Source organism: Balaenoptera ricei, chromosome 12 (genome assembly GCF_028023285.1).
Source record: "Balaenoptera ricei isolate mBalRic1 chromosome 12, mBalRic1.hap2, whole genome shotgun sequence".
Classification (NCBI taxonomy): domain Eukaryota; kingdom Metazoa; phylum Chordata; class Mammalia; order Artiodactyla; family Balaenopteridae; genus Balaenoptera; species Balaenoptera ricei.
In genome coordinates, this window is record NC_082650.1 from 5,636,675 (window position 1) to 5,651,502 (window position 14,828).

At 38.6% G+C, this 14,828-nt stretch overlaps 1 protein-coding gene across 1 annotated transcript in view; it reads right to left on the minus strand.

Moving 5' to 3' along the window:
• PACRG (parkin coregulated) overlaps window positions 1–14,828 on the minus strand; it is a 513,624-nt gene that overhangs the window by 222,417 nt on the left and 276,379 nt on the right. The window contains exon 3 of the mRNA XM_059941859.1: window positions 4,336–4,507. Coding sequence (XP_059797842.1) covers window positions 4,336–4,507 — 172 coding nt within the window. The remainder of the gene's footprint in view (window positions 1–4,335; window positions 4,508–14,828) is intronic.

Genomic DNA, 14,828 nt, shown 5'->3' on the forward strand with positions numbered 1-14,828 from the left:
ATATTTTTCATCTCTGAAAATTTCTTTCAATTCCTTCTGCCATTATCATTTCTATTCCTGTTGCTTTGATGATTCCTCTTGGGAACCCCTATAACTTTTAGCTGCTGCTTTTGTCCTATGTTCTTCATTTTATAGTCCTTCCTCACCTTCTTTTTTATTCTTGTCTTTTCGGAGGGAGATTCTTAAGGTGGTGGTCTACATTTACAATTCCATGTTGTGCAGTTGATTGTTCTCTGTGCCTCTGGGGGGACATTAATTCTGCTCTGACATTTTTAGTTTCCCTCTTCTCAGTCAGCACTGGCTTATTTTCATGTGAGTCTGGTTTCCTCTTGTAAATTTCTGCTTCTGTTTCATAGAGGCTGTATCTTCCTGAATGCTGAGGATGTCAAACACATTTCTACAAGTTTCTTCTGGATCCTATGCAAAATGTTGTTGAGGTACAGTTTTCCTCTGACTATTCATGACATTTTCTTCCCTGTGTGTAGCAACTTGTTTTGAATGGCCCCGTGTGGCTGGGTTATTGTTATTGTTCTTGCTTTTATTGAGGAGACAGAGCTCTAAACCCAGAGTCTGCAGGTTGCTCTTGGCACCTCCTGTCTTCCTGGCTGCTATGGGAATCCCCTTCTGCTTTCCATAGGCAAAGCTTCCAGTGACTTCTTCCTGGGATTGCTCTGCTGGATTTTGCTGGATTTTTGTTCTCCTCACTGGATGGAGTGGACAGAAGTCGAAAATCCACAGTTTGGATTGCTCAGAGGGTCCCTCTCACCTCATCCTCACCTACAACGTTTTGCTGTTGCTCTCAGCAATCAATGCTCCATTGCCAACGCTGACTACTTTATACTGGGATTTTTTTGTAGTTTCTGACCCAGAATAACTCAAGAAGGTGGAAATAAGAAAGTGGGAGAGGAAGAGGAGGCCCTGTAGTAATGCCATAAAGCAACAGAAATGGAACAATGTGTTAAATGTGCACTCTTCCCGTTATTACTCGATGACCCCACTTGGGGTCTTGAGCCAAGGAGAGAAGCAGAAAGTAAAGTGTCTTCTTATCTCTTTTTATGTTAGAAATCGTAGAGCCACTGAATGTGTCCATTTCTCATTCCAGTATTATCAACCTTTCATTTAGTTGAAACAAACCCCAGATTCCAGAAATAAATAGGCAGGTAATCCCATTCACAGCTCCACAGGGAGTTTATATGTTTTGCTTTGCCTTCAGAGATATTAATTATCGATGAATTAGAATTCAAGAAAAGATGTTAAAGAACTGCTAGCTGGTGATGGTGAGGTTAACTTTTGCCCCTGGAATGAGCCAAAATTTTACTAATAGTACCTTTTGAAAATAAGGTACACACAGCTGTTATATGTTATGCCAATTATGTGTATCAGCCTGCTTCTGTATCAACTAGCTCCATTCCAGAATTCCACCTGAAAAATGTAGTTTATGTATGTAATACTTTTCACACTGTGCTGGAACCGTGCATTATCTTGCATAGTTAGTCACTATTCTTTGCTGAGTAAAGTTTGGCTTTCAGTGATGTAGACAGAGTGAGAAGAAGCAAGCTGAGTTAGACTCAGGATCAGTATATAATAGCAGAAGCCCAGGACGGCAAACTAGGATATCTACCAAGAGAAACTTTCATTGCTTCTGGAACCGTAAATGATCAAATTCATACATAGTTACTATTCCCTGACAGATCATGTTTACTGAGTTCTTAATGTTTTCACTCATCAGCAAATGAACTCTAGGATGTGCCCTTAGAACACACCACTTCTCTCTTAACTCATTTAAGTATCTTCAAAATACTTAAATCAAATAAAATTGAAAATCAATCCACCTTGGCCTACAATACTCTAATTTGGACTGTTTTAATTATAAGTGGTATAATCAAAATATTTCTTAGAAATTCTCTTTCTGCCCTTCAGTGTTTTCAGTGGGGCTATGAGGGAGAGACTCCTGAGAAGGCAGGGATCCCAACATGAACAGTTTATTGTAAAGAAAAGAACAGACTTCCGGTATTGCTGCTGCTCTGGTGGGTGCAGGAGAAAAGGATAATGTACTCTCCAGATAGTTCCTGGGGAGAATGTTCTGGGCTTTTTTGTTTATCGATAAAACTTGTGCATCATCTTTAGAAAATGTAGCATTTTTACTAGAATTTAACATATTCAAAAATTATGACTTGTTAGAAAGAATAAATCACATTTGGAAAAGGTTTTAATATAACTCAGTATTATATATCCTTCCTGAAGGCCTTTAAAGATTAGCCCTTCACTCAGCTGATGCATGAGGGGAAAGGAAAATTGGTTTTTAGTAAAGTCGCTTTTGAAGAGTCGTTCTTCTTTCCACATTGCTTTTCACAGCAGGGATCGCTGTCCTCTTGTTTGGTTTCACTTTCTATGTCTTGGTGGAAATTGGAAGCGGTCAGTTACATATCTCTTACAGAAATCTCAAAGACATGAGAGCAAATTTTAAAGTTGACTCAATTTATACAGTGACGGAAGAACTGCCAAAAATCTAGAACTCTAATGACACTTAATTCGAATCAATGAAATAGTGACCACGGATCAGATTAAGTAATCCAGACTGTGGGAAATGACCCAACGTTGAACTATTTTGTTCTTGTTTTGGCCAAACCATATGGCAAGTCTACCTCTGAGACAGTGAGGATGGGGTTCCCCTGTATCCTAGGAGACTAGGCAGGTGTACCGTCAATCATCCTGGGCAGCGGTCCATCCTGGAGGTGGGAGTGAGTGGAACTCGGGGTGGGGAAGCAGGGACCTGCTCATTCCTCTGAAGCCATGGGGCGTTTGGGCCCAGAGCCAGTGGGTAAAATGCCTGGGGCAGCTCTGGCTGGGAAAGGGTGGGATTTCCTCTGCCCATGACCTGCTGAGGCACCAACCTCTGCTTTCAATCAGCAGCAGTGACAAAAGCTGAAGCAGCAGCAACAGTGCAGGTCGGCAACTCTGGTGCAGGCAGAGTCTGGGGGCTTGAGGGGATTGCAGAGGGGGCCAGTCCTGGCCATTTGGACTTGAGAAGAGGCCGGCACCCCCTCCTGGAATCTCGTCCCTGTAGGGTGGCTCTATTTCAAGGGCCGTCAGCAGGACGGCAGCGAGGTGAGGAGACTGGACTGGAAGTGGCTAAGGGTCTTGTCTGGGGCCATGAGATGCCATCGCACTGGACAATGAACATCTCAGAAACACTTTTATTTTATTTCTTTTAAGCTTTTTAATACGGGAATTTTCAAATACATATACAAAAGTAGAGAGAATGATGAACCCACATACCCATCACCCAGCTTTAACAGTTATCAACATTTTGCCAATCATCTTCACCTGTCCTTCACCTCAGTTCTTTCTCTCTTGGAATTATTTATTTATTTATTTTTGTTAGTTTCTGCTGTATAACAAAGTGAATCAGCTATACATATACATATACCCCCATATCTCCTCCCTCTTGCGTCTCCCTCCCTCCCACCCTCCCTATCCCACCCCTCTAGGTGGTCACAAAGCACCAAGCTGATCTCCCTGTGCTATGCGGCTGCTTCCCACTAGCTATCTGTTTTACATTTGGTAGTGTATATATGTCCATGCCACTCTCTCACTTCGTCCCAGCTTACCCTTCCCCCTCCCCGTGTCCTCAAGTCCATTTTCTACGTCTGCGTCTTTATTCCTGTCCTGCCCCTAGGTTCTTCAGAACCATTTTTGTTTGTTTGTTTGTTTTTTAGATTCCATATATATGTGTTAGCGTACAGTATTTGCTTTTCTCAGAAACACTTTTAAAGGGGTGCTCTCAGCCAACTAGTCTGTAGGGACTCAGGACAGAATAAATTGGCCACAAAAAGGAAGCACAATCTCATTTTATAGACAAACAGAAAAAACTAGTGACAGAATTACTCGAGAGACCCCCCCAGATAATCTACTGTAGACAAAAAAGTTCAAGTATTTAATAAGGTTGATCTTTTCTCCATTCCAGATTTTTTCTTAAAATTATGAATTCTGCTGCATAAAAGATACTAAATATAATTGTGTTTATACTGTATATTATACACTTTACTTCTGAATGTACAAATTAATGTTAATGCTTATGTCTTTACTATGAAACATTTTAAGGTAGTGTAAACCCCATGCAATTTAGTTTATTTATGTCGCTAAGCTGCACTGCAGTATCAATGATGGGATATATTAGGAGATTTGGGATGTTTGGCCCCATAAGTCAATTTATAAAAAGTATTGCAAAACCTGGGGATAGCCTCAGTCTGTTGTGTTTTATTGCTTAATTAGCAAGTTGTCAAAAAGTGGCACCATATAAACTGAGTGATGCTTTTTTACCTGTTCACTTACTTTTTATCGGGATAATGAGCTGTGGAATGACAGGAAGAATCTTGTTCCCCCCGTGTTCCAGCATGTCGTGGATTCCTTGCCGAGCAAAAAATTCATAGGGAAATGTCATTTCACAGAGCCCATCAAAAAACAGAGGCAGATAATGATGGTAATCCAGCTTCTCAATTTCTACCTGAAAGGAGAGAGAAAAAATGCTATGTGAAAACAAAAATGAGGCAAAGCATGGCTGGGCCAACTGTGAAGCTGTCACTAACTTAGGAGAAGCAAGTTCTTCAGAACTTCAGGAAGATTTTATTAGCCAACTCATGTAACAACCTGAAGTATGTTGTCACGTCTTTAATCTAGTAGTAATGAGGTTAAAATCATTGACCTTTAAATATTAACAGATTAAAATCATTAATAATCTACACTGGGACCATTTTAGTATTTTTTGGGAGGGTTCTTAGGTTAATTTTTTACCATTTGGCACAAAGGCAATACTGAAAAGGGATTCAAAAAGCCCATGGTATGTATGCTGAAAATAATACATATATATATAAAAGAATAAAATGGGAAAGAAACAGTTGAAAGGAGATTAACATCTGAATTTCTAGCAAAAATCTAATAGGTATTAGACATTAATATATTCTTGTGAGATATGTCTCTTCAGGACCTGGCAAATATGAGAGTAAGGGGTAAAATATGATTCCATGGATGTCTCCTGGAGCCTGTATGTCAGGTAGAATGTTGATGCCATCAAGAAAAAATGGGGAAGACACACACTGAGCTGAATCTAAACAGACCATTGACCCCTCAGAATTAAAATATCCCAAACTCTCCTCTACTTCTTCTGGGACTAGAGCTATACCACTTTTCCACTTCTATATACTTCACTCTCAGTAATGCTTGCATGACCTCTTGTCCAGATCTTTGCAATAGTATCAAGCACCAAAAGGAATAGGAACAAAATATCCAGAACACAGAAAAGAGATGGCACTTTGGCAGCTGTTCACATGTAGATTTGCTCTAGCCTGGGTCCTCTACTATCTAGAGTATCCATGACCTGACTTTCTACCTGCAAGGTGACAGGAGTGATGGTGATATCATGGAGGGAAAGAGGCCAACAGACAGACTGTGGATATAACACACCTACAGAGCAAAGGATGCAGTGTTCCCAGTAAGAGGTGCAAATTTCCCTGATTTTCATGTCCTTATGAAGGTACCCAGCTTCCAATTATCACGTTATAATTAAGTGAGGAGCCCACCAAGGCCTCAGAGAAACCTTTTTACATTAGGAGGTTTTCATACCCTCCAGTTGTCTCCCAGCATTCTGGAGTTTCTAGCCATGTGCCTGCCTGGGCCTGGGTGTGAGTAACTGATAACAACCCAACCACATTTCTGAGTGCTTACTATAAGTCCGGATGAATCAAATGTCTTACAATTCCCCAAGCAGGAGGTCTGTCTCCAGACTGCTCATGAACTACCCAGCCAACTAAGGAAGTAACCACTCAGACTCGAATATTCATGCCCTTTGGGAAATGGAGCTTGGAAAATGAATCCTAAATGGAGGTATATACAGATATGTTTTACTTTATATTCCTTAGATAGTTGTAAAAGTTGCTTTATTCATAGTAAAAGTTTATGAAGTATATATTTAATACCAACCTTCTCAAGGATTGTTGTGTATTTGAGAACATTTTAGAACATTATTTTGCACAATTAAAAAAATATTGTTACATCATTCATCTCCAAAAGTATTATACAATGTTGTTACCTATAATTTTACCTTGTAACTTAACTTCATAATAAAAGTGTCATCTGTACTATATTTTGACTTGTACTTTTGATATTTTGCTAAATTTTTAAGCCCATTGCCACAGTTTTATATATGTCTCTTATAAAGTAGAAAATCATTAGATTTTGTACTTTAATATGATCTAAGACTTTGTATTTTAATATATTAAGCATTCACATTTATGGCTATGTCTAGTTAACTTCTGTCATCTTATTTTTTTGGTCTCTGAATTTCATTTTTCATTTACTTTTTCCTTTCAACTTTGTATTTTTGTTATGTGGATTGTTTTATTTACATTTTTGTGTCTGATGATTTGAAAGATAAAGCCTGTTTAAATATTTTATTGGAGCTATCTCACAGTGTTCTCAAATATTTTAAAACATATTTGTCTTAGAGAGTAAGTTAAAAATCTCCTACTAAGATTACTGACATGCCAATTTTTCCTTGGAATTTTGTTGGGTTTTTTTTTTTTTTTTTTTTTTTGGTATGATTTGGGGCAACAATTCCAACATCAACAACAGCAACAATAAAAATGCTATGTTTATGATACCAGACACTATTGTAAATACTTATGTGTATTAGTTCACTTAATCCTCATAACAGTTCTAAGAGGTAGGTATTACTGGCATCCCAATTTTCAGTATAAGGAAACTGAGGCACAGAGAGGTTTAATAACTTGCCTAAGATTTGCAGCTAGTTAGTGCTAGAGCTGGGATCCAAACCCAAGCAGTCTGGCTGCAGGACATGATACTACTTATCAGGCTATGTTGTGAGGCATGCCAAGGTTCAGCATTATTGTAATCTCCTTGTGAATTGGTCCCTTTATCCTCCTGTCTTTATCCTCTTTATCATTATTAATGCAGTTTGTCTTAGTCTAATCTAATACTAATATTGCTATCACTGGTTTGTCTACTTTACCTTTCTCTATACTTTTACTTTCTTCCTTCCTCTGACATTATGTTTAAGAATATCTTTTCTAGGTGGGGTGCCAGAAGCAAAGCCGTGAGAAAGTTGGAGGGAGCGGGTACCCCTTCCACGGGCCATGTCTGGTTGTCACACTCCGGAGGGAGACTGTTGCTTACTGCAGTGCTGTGCGTAGGACAAGGAATATCCAAGATACCTGATCCCAGAGCTTTGCAAACGGTTTTACCATTTGGGCTGGGTCACTGGGACTGGAGGAGGAATTAGCTTGAAGCGTAGCCGTGTGGCTGACAGGGTCTTGGTGCTCCAGCCGGGTCTCAGGCCTGAGCCTCTGAGGTGGGAGAGCCGAGTTCAGGACATTGGACCACCAGAGACCTCCGGGCCACATGTAATATCAATCGGCGAGAGCTCTCCCAGAGATCTCTGTCTCAATGCTAAGACCCAGCTCCACCCAAAGGCCAGCAGGTTCCAGTGCTGGACGCCCCATGCCAAACAACCAGCAAGACAGGAACACAACCTGACCCATTAGCAGTGAGGCTGCCTAAAATCATACTAAGTTCACAGACACCCCAAAACACCAACGGACGCAGCCCTGCCCACCAGAAAGACAAGATCCAGCCCCATCCACCAGAACACAGGCACCAGTCCCCTCCACCAGGAAGCCTACACAAGCCACTAAACCAACCTTACCCAATGGAGGCAGACACCAAAACCAATGAGAACTATGAACGTGCAGCCTGCGAAAAGGAGACCCCAAACACAGTAAGTTAAGCAAAACGGGAAGACAGAGAAACATGCGGCAGATGAAGGAGCAATGTAAAAACCCACCACACCAAACAAATGAAAAGGAAATAGGCAGTCTACCTGAAAAACAATTCAGAGTAATGATAGTAAAGATGATCCAAACTCTTAGAAATAGAATGGAGGAAATACAAGAAGCGTTTAACAAGGAAGTAGTAGAACTAAAGAGCAAACAAATAATGATGAATAACACAATATATGAAATTAAAAATTCTATAGAAGGAATCAATAGCAGAATAACTGACACAGAAGAACAGATAAGTGACCTGGAAGATAAAATAGTAGAAATAACTACTGCAGAGCAGAATAATGAAAAGAATTGAGGACAGTCTCAGAGACCTCTGGGACAACATTAAACACACAAACATTCGAATTATAGGGGTCCCAGAAGAAGACGAGATGAAAAAAGGGTCTGAGAAAATATTTGAAGAGATTATAGTTGAAAACTTCCCTAACATGGGAAAGGAAATAGTTAATCAAGTCCAAGAAGCACAGAGAGTCCCATACAGGATAAAACCAAGGAGAAACATGACAAGACACATATTAATCAAACTATCAGAAATTAAATACAAAGAAAAAATATTAAAAGCAGTAAGGGAAAAGCAACAAATAACATACAAGGAAATCCCCATAAGGTTAACAGCTGATCTTTCAGCAGAAACTCTGCAAGCTAGAAGGGAGTGGCAAGACATATTTAAAGTGATGAAAGGGAAAAACCTACAACCAAGATTCCTCTACCCAGCAAAGATCTGATTCAGATTCGACAGAGAAATTAAAACCTTTATAGACGAGCAAAAGCTAAGAGAATTCAGCACCACCAAACCGCTTTACAACAAATGCTAAAGGAACTTCTCTAGGCAGGAAACACAAGAGAAGGAAAACACCTACAATAACAAACCCAAAACAATTGAGAAAATGGTAATAGGAACATACATATCGATAACTACCTTTAATGTAAATGGATTAAATGCTCCAACCAAATGACACAGACTGGCTGAATGGACCCATATATATATGCTGTCTACAAGAGACCCACTTCAGACCTAGGGACACATACAGGTTGAAACTAAGAGGATGGAAAAAGATATTGCATGTAAATGGAAATCAAAAGAAAGCTGGAGTAGCAATTCTCATGTCAGACAAAATAGACTTTAAAATAAAGACTATTACAAGAGACAAAGAAGGACACTACATAATGATCAAGGGATCAATCCAAGAAGAAGATATAACAATTGTACATATTTATGCACCCAACATAGGAGCACCTCAATACATAAGGCAAATGCTAACACCCATAAAAGGGGAAATCGACAGTAACACAGTCATAGTAGGGGACTTTAACACCCCACTTTCACCGATGGACAGATCATCCAAAATGAAAATAAATAAGGAAACATAAGCTTTAAATGACACATTAGACCAGATGGATCTAATTGGTATTTATAGGATATTCCATCCCAAAACCACAGAATACACTTTCTTCTCAAGTGCTCATGGAACACTCTCCAGGATAGATCATATCTTGGGTCACAAATCAAGTAAATTTAAGAAAATTGAAATCGTATCATGTATCTCTTCTGACCACAATGCTATGATACTAGATATCAATTACAAGAAAAAACTGTAAAAAATACAAACACATGGAGGCTAAAAAATACACTACTAAATAACCAAGAGATCACTGAAGAAATCAAAGAGGAAATGAAAAAATACCTAGAAAGAAATGACAATGAAAACTCAACTACACAAAACCTATGGGATGCAGCAAAAGCAGTTCTAAGAGGGAAATTTATATCAATAAAATCCTACCTCAAGAAACAAGAAAAATCTCGAATAAACAACCTAACCTTATACCTAAAGCAATTAGAGAAAGAAGAACAAAAAACCCCCAAAGTTAGAGGAAGGAAAAAAATCATAAAGATCAGATCAGAAGTAAATGAAAAAGAAATGAAGGAAATAATAGCCAAGATCAACAAAACTAAAAGCTGGTTCTTTGAGAAGATAAACTAAATTGATAGACCACTAGCCAGACTCATCAAGAAAAAAAGGGAGAAGACTCAAATCAACAGAATTAGAAATGAAAAAGGGGAAGTAACAACTGACCCTGCAGAAATACAAAGGATTGTGAGAGATTACTACAAGCAACTATACACCAATAAAATGGACAACGTGGAAGAAATGGACAAATTCTTAAAAAAGCACAACTTCCAAGACTGAACCAGGAAGAAATAGAAAATATGAACAGACCAATCACAAGCACAGAAATTGAAACTGTGATTAAAAATCTCCCAACAAACAAAAGCCCAGGACCAGATGGCTTCTCAGGCGAATTCTATCAAACATTTAGAGAAGAGCTAACACCTACCTTCTCAAACTCTTCCAAAATATAGCAGAGGGAGGAACACTCCCAAACTCATTTTATGAGGCTACCATCACCCTGATACCAAAACCAGACAAAGATGTCACAAAAAAAGAAAACTACAAACCAGTATCACTGATGAACATAGATGCAAAAATCCTCAACAAAATGCTAGCAAACAGAATCCAACAGCACATTAAAAGGACCATACACCATGATCAAGTGGGGTTTATCTCAGGAATGCAAGGATTCTTCAATATGTGTAAATCAATCAATGTGATACACCGTATTAACAGACTAAAGGATAAAAACCATATGATCACCTCAAGAGATGCAGAAAAAGCTTCCAACAAAATTCAACACCGATTTATGATACAAACTCTCCAGAAAGTAGGCATAGAGGGAACTTACCTCAACATAATAAAGGCCATATATTACAAACCAACAGCCAACATCGTTCTCAATGGTGAAAAACTGAAACCATTCCCTCTAAAATCAAGAGCAAGACATGGATGGCCACTCTCACCACTATTATTCAACATAGTTTTGGAAGTTTTAGCCACAGGAATCAGAGAAGAAAAAGAAATAAAAGGAATCCAAATCAGAAAAGAAGAAGTAAAACTGTCACTGTTTGCAGATGACATGATACTATACATAGAGAATCCTAAACACGCTACCAGAAAACTACTAGAGCTAATCAATGAATTTGGTAAATTAGCAGGATACAAAATTAATGCACAGAAATCTCTTGCATTCCTATACACTAATGATGAAAAACCTGAAAGAGAAATTAAGGAAACACTCCCATTTACCACTGCAACAAAAAGAATAAAATACCTAGGAATAAACCTACCTAAGGAGACAAAAGACCTATGTGCAGAAAACTGTAAGACACTGATGAAAGAAATTTAAGATGATACAAACAGATGGAGAGATATACCATGTTCTTGGATTGGAAGAATCAACATTGTGAAAATGACTCTACTACCCAAAGCAATCTACAGATTCAATGCAATCCCTATCAAAGTACCAATGGCATTTTTCACAGAACTAGAACAAAAAATTTCACAATTTGTATGGAAACACAAAAGACCCCTAACAGCCAAAGCAATTTTGAGAAAGAAAAACGGAGCTGGAAGAATCAGGCTCCCGGACTTCAGACTATACAACAAAGCTACAGTAATCAAGACAGTATGGTACTGGCACAAAAACAGAAATATAGATCAATGGAACAGGATGGAAAGCCCAGAGATAAACCCACACACATATGGTCACCTTATCTTTGATAAAGGAGGCAAGAATATACAGTGGAGAAAAGACAGCCCTTCAATAAGTGGTGCTGGAAAAACTGGACAGCTACTTGTAAAAGAATGAAATTAGAACACTCCCTAACACCAAACACGAAAATAAACTCAAAATGGATTAAAGGCCTAAATGTAAGGCCAGACACTATAAAACTCTTAGAGGAAAACACAGGCAGAACACTCTATGACATAAGTCACAGCAAGATCCTTTTTGACCCACCTCCTAGAGAAATGGAAATAAAAACAAAAATAAACAAATGGGACCTAATGAAACTTAAAAGCTTTTGCACAGCAAAGGAAACCATAAACAAGACGAAAAGACAACTCTCAGAATGGGGGAAACTATTTGCAAACGAAGCAACTGACAAAGGATTAATCTCCAAAATTTACAAGCAGTTCATGCAGCTCAATTTAAAAAAACAAAAAACAGAATTCAAAAATATGCCAAAAACCTCAATAGACATTTCTCCAAAGAAGATATACAGATTGCCAACAAACACATGAAAGAGTGTTCAACATCATTAATCATTAGAGAAATGCAAATCAAAACTACAATGAGATATCATCTCACACCGGTCAGAATGGCCATCATCAAAAAATCTAGAAACAATAAATGCTGGAGAGGGTGTGGAGAAAAGGGAACTCTCTTGCACTGTTGGTGGGAATGTAAAGTGATACAGTCACTATGCAGAACAGTATGGAGGTTCCTTAAAAAACTAAAAATAGAACTACCATACAACCCAGAAATCCCACTACTGGGCATATACCCTGAGAAAACCATAATTCAAAAAGAGTCATGTACCACAATGTTCATTGCAGCTCTATTTGCAATAGCCAGGACATGGAAACAACCTAGGTGTCCATTGACAGATGAATGGATAAAGAAGTTGTGGCACATATATATAATGAAATATTACTCAGCCATAAAAAGAAACGAAATTGGGTTATTTGTAGTGAGGTGGATGGACCTAGAATCTGTCATACAGAGTGAAGTAAGTCAGAAAGAGAAAAACAAATACCGTATGCTCACACATATATATGGAATCTAAAAAGAAAAAAAAAATTGTTTTGATGAACCTAGGGGCAGGACAGCAATAAAGACACAGATGTAGAGAATGGACTTGGGGACATGGGGAGAGGGAAGGGTGAACTGTGATGAAGTGAGAGAGTATCACTGACATATATACACTACCAAATGTAAAATAGATAGCTAGTGGGAAGCAGCAGCATAGCACAGGGAGATCAGCTCGGTGCTTTGTGACCACCTAGAGGGGTGGGATAGGGAGGGTGGGAAGGAGACGCAAGAGGGATGAGATATGGGGATATATGTATACATATAGCTTATTCACTTTGTTATACAGCAGAAACTAACACAGCAATGTAAAGCAATTATACTCCAATAAAGATGTTTAAAAAAATAAAAGAATATCTTTTCTAAGTAGCTTATAGTTGGATTTGTCTTTTCCTCTCGCATTTTGTAATATGTCTTCAAACAACAAATATCAAGCATACATATGATTCTTAATTTCAAAAGTTTTGAAAAAGAAAGAAAAGCAATGGGAACAAGGATAAAGGAAAAGAAAAAAAGAGGGAGCATTTGAAAGACAGTGAAATTGAATGAAAGACTGAGTGGAAGAGACTGAGAAAGAAAAAGATTTTCTCTGTGTCTTTAACTCCTCCTAGCTCACTGACCACAGCAGTTCTTTCATAGCAGAAATTCTTGTAAGTTCTTCTTCTGACCTGCTTATCAATTATTTGGCATGTCTATTTCACTCAGATCTATTGTCTTAATAGAATAACAACTTGCCAGTATAGTTTGAGGTCAAAAACTTCTTTAAACACTGTAGACATTTCTCTACTTGCCACAGGGTGACTTTTTTGTACATAACTCTTTTCTGTTTCCATATCTTCTAAGGTTTTCTCTTTATTATTTTAATATTGTTTCAGTTGATGGATTTGGCTAGAGCTAGGGAAACATTCTCACATTCCATTTACAATCAGGAGCTTTGTCTGTATTTGTTTTGTTTTTAATGATATATCTGACATGATATATCTGACTTCTCCTTAATGTATTTTTCTTTTTATCTGAAGATCTCCTCCTAGCTACCACACCATTTTCACATTGTTTTCCACAATAAAGGTATCACTGCTTCTTTACTCCCATCTCTCTTCAACCTGGGAGGCCCTGGTGGGACATTAGTCAGGAGCCACAGCAGGTCGGGACCCGAGCGTATGGAGAAAGGAAATAGGAAGGAAAAAATAGAAACAGGTAGATTAATTAAGAGACTGTTGCAGTAATCCAGGTAAAGAAAGTTGGTGGCTTAGGGTAAGCTGGTAGTAAGCAAAATGGTGGAAAAGTGAATGAAATAAGGACTTGTTTGGAGATAGAATCTATCAGACTGCTGATGGATTGAATGCAGAATTTGAAGGAAGGAAATCAAGGATGAACTCCAGTGATGAGGGTGTGGTGTCAAGAAGCCCAGTGAGAACAGTTTCACAAGGTCAATTACGTCATGTTAATGAGAGCTGAAAAGGGACCAAAGGATTGAACAAAACGAAGGTCACTGGGAACGTGGGTTGTTCCCTTCACTGCACCTGTCCTTCTGCAGCATTGTTCCCTGGAGACACTGGTGCCTTTTGTTCCCCAGACAGCGGTGCATCACTCATTCCTCCTTAGAGACTTTCTTTGAATGCACTCCTCCCTTTCTCTCCGGACCTCTCAGTTGCTGGCAACTCCTTTCATCTACATTTCAGTTCAGTGAGGCCCTCTTACCACTGCCTACTGCCCTGTTTGATTTCTTTGTGGTCCTTATCATTTATTCATTGCAGTTTCTTAAGTTCTGTTGTTCAGGGAGCTTGTCATTGCCTAGAGGGTGTTTGGCACATAATAGGTGAATACTCAATAAGCATGTGTTTGAATTTTAATTCTGACCTTTTGAATCTGTCCGCCGAGTTAACTCTGAGAAGCATACTCAGCTAAGGAACAATGGCCAGAAGATGAATGGCCATATCTAGAGCTGAGGGCAAGGACCATGGCAGAGTGCACAGAGGGCTGGTCCTGAACACTGACCCTGTAGCATGAAGAAGCACGTACATTTCTATAAACTTAGGTATCCTACAAATAAAATGCCACGTTTTCTCTATTAAGATTGCAGTAATTATTCACATTTCAGGAATTTTGTGAGTATTTTAACAGACAATCAGGATGGGCTTCTTGGTGCTTCTATTTACCCTCATTTCACTAGAAATCATTTAGTGTTTAATTTGCTATTCTGTTTACCTTTAAAACTTTAGAAGGAAAAGTTTCTGTTTTTCGTAGTATCATCAAAAACAA